General features: G+C 45.8%; 2 protein-coding genes across 2 annotated transcripts in view; one reads left to right on the top strand and one right to left on the bottom strand.

The window, feature by feature from the left end:
• Positions 1 to 2,464, bottom strand: part of MAP3K5 (mitogen-activated protein kinase kinase kinase 5) — a 91,256-nt gene extending 88,792 nt beyond the window's left edge. Inside the window, exon 1 of the mRNA XM_065733275.1 lies at positions 1,877 to 2,464. Coding sequence (XP_065589347.1) covers positions 1,877 to 2,264 — 388 coding nt within the window. The 5' untranslated portion in view covers positions 2,265 to 2,464. The remainder of the gene's footprint in view (positions 1 to 1,876) is intronic.
• Positions 2,465 to 7,490: 5,026 nt separating this feature from the next.
• Positions 7,491 to 12,495, top strand: part of PEX7 (peroxisomal biogenesis factor 7) — a 32,816-nt gene continuing 27,811 nt past the window's right edge. Inside the window, exons 1-3 of the mRNA XM_065733262.1 lie at positions 7,491 to 7,638; positions 8,144 to 8,201; positions 9,627 to 9,777. Of these exons, the coding sequence (XP_065589334.1) occupies positions 7,515 to 7,638; positions 8,144 to 8,201; positions 9,627 to 9,777 (333 nt within the window). The 5' untranslated portion in view covers positions 7,491 to 7,514. The remainder of the gene's footprint in view (positions 7,639 to 8,143; positions 8,202 to 9,626; positions 9,778 to 12,495) is intronic.

Here is a 12,495-nt window from a genome sequence, read left to right as displayed (position 1 = left end):
GAAAGCTCGCAGATCTCTCTAAACATCAGTTCCAGCACAGTATCAGTTTTGGATCGCAGCCTGGACAGCACAGAACACAGTGGGATCAGAAGCAAACTCCCATGTCCTGTGCTTAGTCCAGAAGCTGGATGACTCCTTGTTTTTCCACGTATTTAAGGCTTTGCTACCAATGTAGAAGGGCAAGGTAATTTTCCTGTTTTGCAATAGTACTATTATATTGCCATAACCAAACAGTTCTGAATGAACAAGTAAAGTTTTCACCTTCAGAGAGTTTGCTCAAAAGCCACTGAAATAGGCAGTTCTATGACATAAGTGTGCAGCTATGTAGCACTATACGCCAGACACCTACTGCCAGAAGGAAAAGGGGCCCACTATGAGCCCAAGCTCCGTCACAAGAAAAGCCTCTGTGCAGTACCAAGACCCCACCTATTGTATGGCTCAGGCTAGAGATCAGCAAACAGAGGAGGCACAAAAATACCACAGATCATTTAGCTCTGTGAGCCTCACTGTGATACAGTTCCAGCCTAATGTACCTATGAATCTATAAGAACCAAGTGAAACCCTCAGGTTTCACCTGCCCTGTATCTCATTCATATGTGAGGAGAATGGGATCTACACTAAAGCCCTGAAGTCCCTCCTATCTACACCTGTGAATGGCTCCTCTGACCTCTGAGGGCTTCACCTCTACAGACACAGTTGTGTAAGAGCTACAAGGCAAGATGTAACTCTGTGCTCTGAAGCCATCTACCTCCCAGACTTGAACAGCAGCTCAGGAGGCAAAGCTTTCAGTGTTCCAGGGAAATGGCATGCATGTGCATGTCCATGCCGGGCAGTCCTGCGTGCACAGGGCACGAGTCCAGGAACTACTTTATTTTTTTTATTCTCTTCTCTCCAAAGGAGATTTCAAAGCTGCAGTATCAGCCAGAACTTTTTAAATGCTCATTTGCCAAAGTATTTAATGCGTACAGAAGTATAACACAAAATAAGCTTTAAATTGCAGGTCAAGTCAAATTCCTGCTCATATATATGTATGTATATATTTTTTATGGTAAAGAATATTAATTTAGTACTGTAGTCTTATGAAATCTTCACTAATGTATTAAGCATTTTTATTTAATTCTTCATTTACCCCATATATACGTACCAATTAAAACATTTATAAGCATGATAAAGTATTAAGCTCCTGTCTCTAAACATGGGATCAGGCAGATCATAGCACACAAGCTCGGGTCACGGTGCCTTGAGACGAGGCTGTTATGACGTTACAGCCGTGAAAGCAGGCAGGTGGGGTGGCAAGACACAGCACGGGGCACTCACGCTCATCTATCATCCATCCTAAGTGTTTCATTGCAGCCAATATCCAAAGCGCAAACTTGATCCCAGTGCAGAGCGGCAGTGGAACCAAGCCCTATGCCAGCAGCACGGCTGATGAGCTGCACACCGCATCTGCCCCTCTGAGCTCCCGGGGTCTCACACGCGCTTCACCCATGGCGTTTCAGCAAAAACGTGCATCTCGACTCTATCACGGTGAAGCTCATTTTCAACCCACGGTTACAAGCCAGCAGCGCCGGCCGCGCCAGCAGCACGCACGCTGACAGCTTCCTCTCCTAACGGGGTCAGCGGGGGACAGAAAGAGGATCTGACACACTTTTGCTTCCCGACGTGAAAGCCGCGGCCGCTCGCAGGGCGCTGCTCAGCTCCGGCGCTACGGAGCACGGCGCCCGGTGCCGTTCCGCACGCCGCTCGCCCGGACCGAGCGTCCGCCGCCGGAAGGCAGCGCGGGGTCGCGCCTCAGCCCGGCCGGAGCCGCGCGGACGGCGCTGGGAGCGGCGAGGCGATAAGCCCCGGCAGGAAGGGCGCGGCAGCGCGGTCTCACCTGCGTTATAGAAGCGGTCCAGCACCGCCGTCTCGCCGAAGTCCAGCTTGCCGAAGTGCAGCGTCTCCAGTGTGGCCCCTACCACGTCGCAAGCCTCCCGCAGGCTCTGCAGGGCGCCGCTCTCCGCCGCCAGCAGCGGCCCCTGGCTCGCCTCGTTGATCACGTAGGTGACGGCCGTCCGCCGTCCGGCGCCCTTGGCTCGCGCCGCGACGCCCGTGCTGGCGGCGGGGCAAGCGGCGGCCGCGTCTTCGCCCCACGGCGCGGCCAGCTCAGGCTGCAAGCCGCGGCCGCCGTCGTCCCCTTGCGCCCGCCGAGCGAGCCCCTCCTCGCCGCCGCCCGGAGGGCCGGGCACCGCGAAGCTGACGGTCCCCTCGCCGCCGTCGTTCATCCCTGCGGAGCCGCCACCGCGGCGCGTCCCGGGCACTGCTCTAGAGGCAGGGGTCAGGCGGCCGCCATGCCGCGTCCGTCCGCCCCGAGCGATCCCCGCGCGCCGCCGCCGAGCCGCCGGAGGGGAGCGGCGGGCGGGCTGGGGCGAGGCGCTGCCCCGCGGAGCCTAGCACCGGCGGCCGAGGAGACGAGCGCAGCGTCCCGCGGCGCCCGCCGCCCGCACCATGGCGCGCCGCTCCCTTCTTCTCCCCGACACCTGTAGGGACCACCCGGTGAGCGGCCCCGCACAGCCCGCCTCCTCCTCCGCGCCGCCGGCAGCTCGCTCTCGCTCCAGCCGCCGGGCGGGAGCCACTCGTGGGACTGCTCTCAGGCGCCCCCGATTTAGACGAGCGACAGCTGCACGGCTCCACTCGCGGCTCGGGAGGGGGCGGCCCCGCACCGCGCTCCTCCTTCCGGGCCCGCCTCTGGACAGAAGCAAGGCGGTGGCGGCCGCCGGGCTGCGGGCTGGGATGGAGCGTTGGGTGCATAAGGAGCGCTCCGCTGGGACGCTCAAGAGTGGGCGGGAGCTGCTGCCCGTTGGGGATGCGGTGCGTGTCTGCCTCTTCTTTCTTGAGGGCCTTGAAAACGAGCAGAGGGCTGGAGCCCCGCTCCTATGAAGTGTTGGGCTGAGGGAGCCAGGCTTGTTCAACATGGAGAAGAGAAAACTCATCACTGCGGCCTTCTAGTACTTGAAGGAAGCTCGTAAGCAAGAGGGGGACTGACTTTTTACACAGCCTGATAGTAATAGGACAAAGGGGTGTGGCTTTAATCCAAAAGGGGAGATTCAGGTTAGATGTTAGGAAGTAATTCTTTGCTTGGAGGATGGCGAAGCACCAGAACAGGTTGACCAGAGAAGCTGTGTACGTCCCATCCCTGGAGGCATTTAAGACCAGGTTGGACAGGGCCCTGAGCAGCCTGATCCAGTAGATGATGGCTACCCTACCTGTGGCAGGAGGAATGGCACTTGACAGTCTTTCAGGTACTTTCTAAGCTAAGCTGTTCTATGGCCTTAGAGACAGGGACTCCACCACTTCCCTGAGCAGCTCATTCCAATGCTTGACCATCCTCTCTGTGAAGGAATTTTTCCCATCATCCAGTCTAAACACCCCCTGGGTGTTTGGACTGACCTAAACTTGAGATGGTTTCCTCATGTTCTATCGCTTGTCACCTGAGAAAAAAGACTGACACTCTCCTCACTGCATCATGGAGCAACATAGCACTCTACGTTAATATTTGTAATGCTTATGTCCTATCAGTAGGTCCATGCTATTACAGTGGATTTCGTTGGGACAAATCAACTTGCTGGCATGGGTCCTGTTCCTGTATCACTGATTTCTATGATTTCTGTCAGACAAGGATAAATTCTGGAATAATTCGGAAAAATTAGTCACTGCGGTACCTTCAGGAGCTCTGTTTGCGTCAACCAGTTCCCATTTTCAGTGAGATATGCCTGGCATTTGCTTCTGCTGATAAGGAATGGGTAAATGGGGTGGGAAGATGATGAGCAAACGAAAGACTATTTTAAAGGGGAAAGTTAATATTTGCTAATCTGCAATTTACAGCAGGTTATTGTTTCTTGCTATGGTCAGAACGACAATAAATGTTTTCCTAAATAAAGTAGTTTTCCACAAAATGCAGAATCAGTGTTAATCCATTCAGCACTGCTCTTACATCACCTTACAGGAAGCAAGAACAATATGTCTCTGTTGTTCTCTAGTACAGCCCATGTTTGTCAAGCACAGAAGGAAGTCACGGACTGAAAGAAGACGGAAGAAGCATGCTATTCTACTTAGCGCTGCTGAGTTGTGAGGCCTGTTTATTATTAGTGCCATGACCACTCCAAACACAAGACAGTTTTTCTATTGATTTGGCCAGACGTGATGCTGGGCCCTAAAAAGAAATGAAGAAAAAAGAAAACGTAATAAAAATGTAGATGTATCTGGAATAACCTGCACAGATCTGCTGTGTGCTTCCATAGGTAAAATGTATCTTTTAATGGTAACACTTGGAACTGAATGATCAATATTTACGAGCTCTACTGTTTGAGTGGGGGATAATCATTCGAAGGTCATTGGCTTTTGTTTTCCATTTGTCTATTACCTTGTGGTTTAGGTTCGTTGGTGTGGTTTTGCTTATTTGTTTTTTCTTTTTAAATCAGCGTACTATCCCATCTGATATCAGAAATATACATACCTTGTTCACTTGTTTCTCAAGCACTGTACATTCACATCTCCAGCACCAGATGGTTTACATATAATTACAGTTTGGTATCACCCTGTTCCTGCTGTGCTTTTTCTAATGACGAAAACTTGCAGCAAGCAGTTAGCTGCAAATTTCTTGAAATAATTCCATCTCTTCCTCCTAAGTTTTCACAGCTATACATCATTGGCCTTTAGATTTAACCATAATTAGAATTCGATCAGTCAGGAATTTTTCAGTCTTATTAGTTGTAAGTATAAATGCAATTTATGTTGAGTGACAAACACCATGTGACAGAAGCTAAAAACTTGATGAAGCCATTCAAACTGGTGATGATGAGATCTAAGACCAAAGAAGCTACATAGCTTCATTTTAAGCATTCTGATTTAGAGATATGAAATTTGAAGCACTGATGTCCAATTTATAACTTTTTTTCTCACATATTGCAGCCACGAGTATCCAGTAGAGGGAGAAAAATGATTCAGAACTAAATCTGCATTTCAAATTTTCTCGATTGTATTGGGAGATTGATGGAATGGACTAAAATGTATTGCTATGGGAGTCTGCAGGAGTAAAGTTCAGTATACTTCAGTTGTGGGTGTAAAGAAAAAAAACCATGGACTTAAAGAAACATGCAGATATAAAAATCCAAATGAGATCTCAAAGTACACAAACCATTCCTTTTTTTTCCCCCTGAGCTTTAGAAAATAACTTGCACACAAATAAAAATGGTTAAACTGAAATAAACGAAAACTTGTAAAAATAAAAGAATTAGGCTGAATATGCAGCTGTAGACAATCAGAAGTAGCCTTTGTGTTCAGTACTGAGAAGGCAGTATCTTGTTAAGGGAGAATCAACTGCCAATCTTTAAAAGAAAGTAAATCTATGATTGAGATAAGCATTTAAAGCACCAAATAAGTACTGGGGGTGGGTAAGTAGACCGGTGTTCAATCTGATCATGTGACAGTAATAGCGTGGGCAATTCACTTACCAAATTATGACTTGGTGTGCAGAAATGGCAATAACGGCAACCAGCAAAACCTGCAACTCTCATGCTTCTTTCTGAATCTCATATTTCTTCCTCTGCTACAGCGTTTTTCTCTCCTCTCACTTCTTTTTTACTTCTAGAACTGTCTCTGTGCAAACAGGCCCTCCCTTCCAGCCTCCACTAACCTCACTTTTCCCAACTGATCCTGTGAGCTCTTTCCCTTTGCATCAATTCCCACAACCTCCTTGGTGACTTCTAGTTGTTTATTTTCACTCTTGCCAGCTTTCCAATCTCAAGATACTAAATGCTTTCCTTAAAGCTTCAACTCACGCAGCCTTATGACTATATGGAAATTTCAGCTGGGAAAATCTCTTCATTTCTTTCAGTCAATAAGCACTCACAGTTGAAGAGTAAAATGTTGATGGCATAAAGCCTAATGCATGACTCAATAACCAGAAAGGAGCTTACTGTGTTCCTTGAGTATTTTCAGTGTTTTAAGCTGCCTGTCCTTGAACCTAAAGGAACAGCTCACAGTCTACTTTCCCTGATAGAAAGGCTCATTTTGCAATGTTTTTTGATGCCTGGACTATACTCTTGCTGATAACAGGTTCTATAAAGATTGGTGTATGCAGCAGTGCTTGCCACCAGTTCAGCTCATGCCTAAGCTAGCTGTCAGCCAGGGAGCTGAGGGAATGAAGGACGTGTCTGTAGCAGAACAGAGATCAGTGCTCTGAAAAGGAGGTGAACTGGGTGTGGGAATATTGCTGTCAGCATCTTGACCAATGCCAGCAAGGAGTGATAGACTATAGCTCAATAGACTATGAGCTGAGCTCCAAGAAGGGGCTGCAGCATAAATAGAGCCTAAAATTTACATACCGAGTGAGTGGGTAATTAATTAATTGAAGCGACGCTGAGTGAGGAAACAGAATCAGCATCGTCGGGGGATTTTTTTTTTCGGGGACCGTGGGCTGCCCGCTGCTCCGTGGAGCACGGCTGCCACCTAACGGCGCCTTCTGGCTACACGGGCTTTGCGGGACGTGGGGGAAGGAGCGCCGGGCAAGCACAGCTGGTTTCAATGTTGCCATAAAACTCTACTGTTACCGGTTGTCCTTCGTGTCTCTTGGATTTACCCACCTGCCCAGGCCTGTGGAGGAAATACTCACGTTTCCCTTCTCTCTCTGCTTGTTAAATAGCTTTTATTTCTTTATTTGTTACTGTATCTGCCTTTCAATCTTCCTATGCAAATACTTCTGTTAGCCTTCCGATGGCCATTGAAGCGTAAATCCATAAGCTTGTCTGTGGGAAAAAAAAAAAAGCGGTGCAGGGAACTAGCCCTTCTCTCAGGACTTTCTCACAATCTTCTGTCTGCTCCTTGATCTTTAATGTCTACAAAAATCCTTTTAATCCGCCTTTACAACGAAGTTGGGTCCCTGAAAAGGACTGCTTCCTGTTGACGTAACCGCTGCAGAATTTCACTGATTGCGAAAGATGACTGGACCCGAAAATGCACTCGGTGAAATCTTTCCAATGCCACGTGCTAACTTGTCTATGGGCTTCCCACCATCCTGCACTTGAGACCAAAACAACACCTCGCAAAGGGCTGTGCCACACTTTACTTACTGCACCACTGCAGTGGGCACGTGTGACTTCCAGCATTGTTTTTGGCACCCTCGCCACAAAGGGCCATTACTTAAAATGCTTGTGCAGAAAATCGTCCTTCCATTTCTGTTGTGAAAAGATCTATTTTTTGAGGACCGCACAGAGGTTAGCGGAACTCGGGCTGGAGCAGCCCGCTCAACAAAGCATTACCCTGCCCCAGAGTCAAGAAGCCTGAGTTCATATGATACGTGCCAGTGATACCCTGCGAACTTCCATTCCTAAACCGAGCGCCCTGCCCGCCCCGCTGCCAGCGACAAAGATGGCGGCTGCGCCGCAGCGTGGTGGGCGGGGTACTTCCGGCGCTGCTCTGCGCGCTGCGGGCCGGCGGCGCCACCTCCCAGCCTCGGCCGTGGCCGGGTCTGGGCCATGGGCACGGCGGGTGGCGGGGCCGCCCTGCGGCTCCCGGGGCTGCACGGTTACGCGGCGGAGTTCTCGCCCTACTGGCCGGGGCGCGTGGCCTGCGCCGCCGCGCAGTACTACGGCATCGCAGGTGATGTACTTAAAGGCAAACGGGCCGTCTGCTGCCGCTTTCTGTTTTAGGACGTCACGGTGGGAACGCAGAGCGGGCTTCTTCGGGTTTGGAGCCTGTTCGTTCCCCTGAAAACATTCATTTTAAGTAAGGTTTCTAAGCGTGGAGTTCCTTGGCAAGGAGTGGGAATAAGCGCAAACAAAAGTTACATCTGCTGTGTTATCAAATAGGTATTAAAGGAGCCCGTCCTGGTGTGCCTGTAACACAAGGGCCCTGGGGAGGGCATGCTTCTGCACGACGTGCTGCTTTTCCAGCCTCACCCACAGGTGTGGCGAGGGAGGAGAGCCCAGATGTAAGTGAATTACTGTTTTGGAGAGCAGAAGAGACAACAGCCTGTTGCACAGCTTACAGCGTGCCCTCTTGAAGGAGTTTATCTGCCTTATGCTAACAGGAGCTTTCACAGAGTTTGTAGGGTCTTTGGCATGAGCAAAGAGTTGTAATGTTTGGTTGTATTGTGCTGTTTTAGGTTGTGGAACTCTAGCAGTGCTGGAACAAAACGAAGCTGGGATTGTCTTGCTCAGGAGGTAATGTCGTAAATATTCTCTGTTGTAAAAATAAGATGTAATCTATGTCGTTGTTTGTAGAAAACTCAAACACTCTGGGGGTATTGTCATCAATATCAGTGATTATATCTGTGCTATGCTATCTACTGAACACATGTATTTTTATTGAGATGTAAATGATTCCACAGATCTCATTACAAGAAGTAATTTAGGTTGTACCCTTTCCATAGTGTAAGCCATTTAATGGAAAACTGGCAGTGTAAATTAAAATCTCTGACCGAGCTTGAAATTAAAAGTTTGTTATTATAGGTGTCACCTCTGTTTTTCCCCTTAAAATTGGCTTAGGTTGAAAATAAATGAGGAAGCTGGGGTAAGTTAAGGGAGTCCTTTCTAGCAGATGAAATGCACCAAGAGGGGAGTTTGTCTGGCTCGTTCTTTGGGTAGGAGAAGGAGGGGGGTTAGTACTTAGTCATCATTCACCTAATTTTTGAAATAGTTGTTTAGATTGAGAAGAGAAAGGAGATAGAAGTTTTAAGCAAGAAGTTAGAAAACTCAGAGAAGCTGTTTTTAATTCATAATTATCCACCTATCTGGAGCCGTTAAACATGCTGTTAGTTCCACTTATTGTTGTGTTCATTTCTGTGTTTCCAGAAACTCCACTATTTTGTGGTGGAAAGTCCTGTGCTTTCCTGAGCACTGAGCTATGTTGTTTTCTCCGTAGAAGCTTTCTGTGTGTGTGCCTTTCTCTCTCATAATTACTGCAGCGTGCCATGAAGTTTAATCTGAGCTGAGTTAAACCTTCAGTGAAAGGGTGGTAAATAAGTTTGTATTTACTGTGAGATAACAGCGTGGTCATTGATAGTTGTTGCAGAGCAACCAGCGCATGGTACTTGATCCTCCATGATGAATTGGTGGTGTGTTGAAAGCCATTTTTAGGTGTTATAGAGATATTTAATATGTTCATGACTGTCCTTCTGTTGGTTTTTCATTGTTACTCAGATTCTTAATGGTGTTGTGATTTGGATAAAGCCTTCCCAGCACAGTTTTATTTCTTTGTTTACCATGATTGTTGCAGACTACAGACTTCTACCACTGTAGCAACATCCTGGGGAGATGGTAGGTTAGACTGAGATATGTGGCACTGCTAATCTCTGATTTCCCAGAAGGTTGGGACAGAAATCAGATTCCGTTCTCTGAGTGGAAGGTTCTTGGCTCACTTAGGCTTTAACTTAGTTGACCTATTCTGACCTTAGTCAACCTATTGTAGAAGTTAACGTTGTTCCAGTAAGTTGCTTTTAAGAAGATTCACTGCAAACTGAAATGCATATACAGAGCTGTTTAGAATGGTAAAGAGATTGATTTAAAAAGATACTTACTTTGCACACAGCTAGTCCAGACTTCTGTTAAGCTTTCTCACAGACAGATACCTTCATTGTTTCTGTTCAGCTTTGACTGGAATGATGGCCTGTTTGATGTGACATGGAGCGAGAATAATGAGCATGTGCTGATCACTTCTAGCGGGGATGGATCTCTGCAGATCTGGGATATAGCTAAGCATAAAGGTCCGCTGCAAGTCTATAAAGAGCACACTCAGGAGGTAAATCCGGCAAGCTACAAAAATTTGCTGCACTGTCTAATACTTGAGTTACTAAAGGGGGTAATTTGAGCACTCAGAATCAAAAGTGTTTTTTGTTGTCTATTTTTTAAACTTTATTTGGGCTCGTGCTTTGAATTTATAGCTTCATGCTGTTTTGAATATAAAATTAATTAATGTATTTTTAATGTATCATTTGTACATTCACAATCTGTAGTAGATGTCACCTAGTCGCATAAACGTAATAAATTCAGAAATAATGTTTGTGGTTCCTTGTAGACTAAGTAACCATTGAGTTGTATGAAAGTTCTGAAGTCATTCTGTAGCTTTAAAGAGCATTATTGGATAGGCTGACATCAGGCAGCTGATGTGTAGATGAGTTATCCTTGAGGGGATGGAGTGATAGAAATGATATAAATCCTTAGGACTTTTGCAACTGCTTATCCTTTTCCATCCTAGCATCTCCGAGTTCCTGTTCAGATCAACAGTAGTCAGATATTGGGATAGTGTGTATTTTTTTTTCAGCCTTGATTTGATACTACTGAGTTCAATTTGCTTAAAACCTGTATTTCTTTATACAGTACATTATTGGTAGAGAAAATGCTGTGCTCATGTTCATGAGTACATTTGCATGCTTTAAAGGACACTATGCTTCAACACACTTACTTCCTCCAAGTGATTTTTTTCTACCCTATTTTTCCTCATGCTTCCCTTCTAACCTTGTGTTCTTTTTCTCCCCAAGTCCTTGAACTTCGTGTGATCAATTTTAGCTTGACTTAGCGACACTTTCTCTTAGTGAAATGAATGTGAATGAAATAAGCTAGTGGGTATGTAATCAACAACTAACTGTGGGAATTCAATTTTGTATTCAGAAAGACTTCCATTTTTTTTTTCAGATACTAAATGCAAGGCTAAAATCTCAGTGATTGCAATTATAAGACAATCTGTCTCCTTTACTTTTTTTCTTGGTAGTTTTGCCACTTCAGCTTAATACATATACTGTGTAAATAAGGAATTTTGAGAGATGTGTGGTGTTAATCAGGATTATATGATAGTGTTGCAGGACTGATGGGAAGATGTAGACAAAATGTAATACCAAATTATTTTTTGTCCCTATCATTCTCCCTTTGATATTCTGTCCTTAGGATTATTTTGGTTCTGCTACACCATCTGTTGTTTGTGAAGTAAGAATTTCTGCGTCCAAGTCCTGGTTTAGCAGGGAGCATGGGGAGGTGGATGCATTCAACTGTGAGTTGAAAAGGCAGTGTAGGATGCATGGGATAAGTGCTTACTGTGAGATATGAAAGTTCTGTATTGATTCTTTATAAGTGTACATTAAAAGGATAGATCTCAGTGGGAATGTAACTAATAGGTTGTGACAAACACTGACAGGCAGCGCTCTTTAAAATGATTGACTTGTAATGATGGTTTTGTCACTGATTTTTGTAGTATCCCCATTGATGGGACCAGTTTCTCATGTTCCAGATGAGGTTGTTCTCCCCCTCAGAAGTAATGTACAATTCTAATTTAAAAGCACATCTTTCTTATTAAAGGATAATAAGTTCTATCCCAGTGCTAACCAAGTGCTGAATCTTGTGAATAAATTAGTCTGATTTACTTTGGTTTTGATGAGGTATCACTGGAATGTGGGGCAAAAGAGATCTTAAATGCTAAGACTCACTTTACAAGACAAATTTAATTCATTTTGAACTACTTTTTGGTTTTTCTTTTTTCTTTCATTTTGTTTTTGTCTTACCTGAGACAATTCTTAGTACGGTGTTTATGCAAAAATGCATTAATACTTTTTATGATTGAAGATAAAGCATAGAAAGATTAATAGTTAAGATTTTTTTTCTGTGTTACAAGCCCTTCTCAGTAGCTCAGCATGGTTTCTGTTGAAGCTTCTGTAAATTTATGCTGGATGATAGCATGAAAATATGAGAAGAATAAAAGTGATCCTTGTTTGGTTCTCTGACGCTTTCTTTTCATTCTCTTCCAATTACCTGGACCTGCTACATGCCAAATGAAAACAAGTTGTGCTTTTTCTGAGCCTGTTTTCTGTTCTGCTTGTAATCCTTGCCTGGAGGAGAGTTTGTCCAGCTACTGTTACCTGTGATGCAGCTGCAGAATGCTGTGCAGCCACAGCCGTGTCTGCCATATGCGTGCAGATCGCTGTCACAACATGTCTTTAACAGATCTACATGCTGATAGCTTGTGGCTGAGCTGTAAACTGTATGTGCCCTTTGTGTTAGCTCTTGTAGACCCAGTGTGCAGGGCTAGGTGCATTGTATGACACAGGTGCATATTTCTCAGGTATGCGTTTCTTTCTTGAAAATTCTGGATGTGTGTGTGGCAGCCCAATGTTCGGAGTGAGCAGAATTCATAGGGGTATTGCATGAATGAGGCATACTCTATAGCGATACGTTTGGGGGTACTGTCAAATGATACCAGTTTAGAAGTTAAATGCAAGACCATAGTCCAGATTCTGGGGGAAGAAGAGAGGGTCCTGTTAGCAAGGAGTTCAGGAGCCACCTGAGATAGCCCTGATGTCATCTGTTCTTAAAACATGAGCACGACTTGTTTGTTTTATTGCTATTTTAATAGGAGCAGACAGGCTGAAAAAGGAACTGTGGTTCCAGTTCCACAACCAGTAGGTAGTGAGCATACAAAGGTAGAATAGGCAAGGGGGGAAAAGACACAGTTTGGAAAAACAAACAGAAG

This window comes from Cyrtonyx montezumae, unplaced genomic scaffold (assembly GCF_038088225.1).
Source record: "Cyrtonyx montezumae isolate F1298 unplaced genomic scaffold, pur_monq_1.0 scaffold_0, whole genome shotgun sequence".
Classification (NCBI taxonomy): Eukaryota; Metazoa; Chordata; class Aves; order Galliformes; family Odontophoridae; genus Cyrtonyx; species Cyrtonyx montezumae.
Note: the sequence above shows the minus strand (reverse complement) of the source record. Positions and strands in the feature narration are given on the sequence as shown.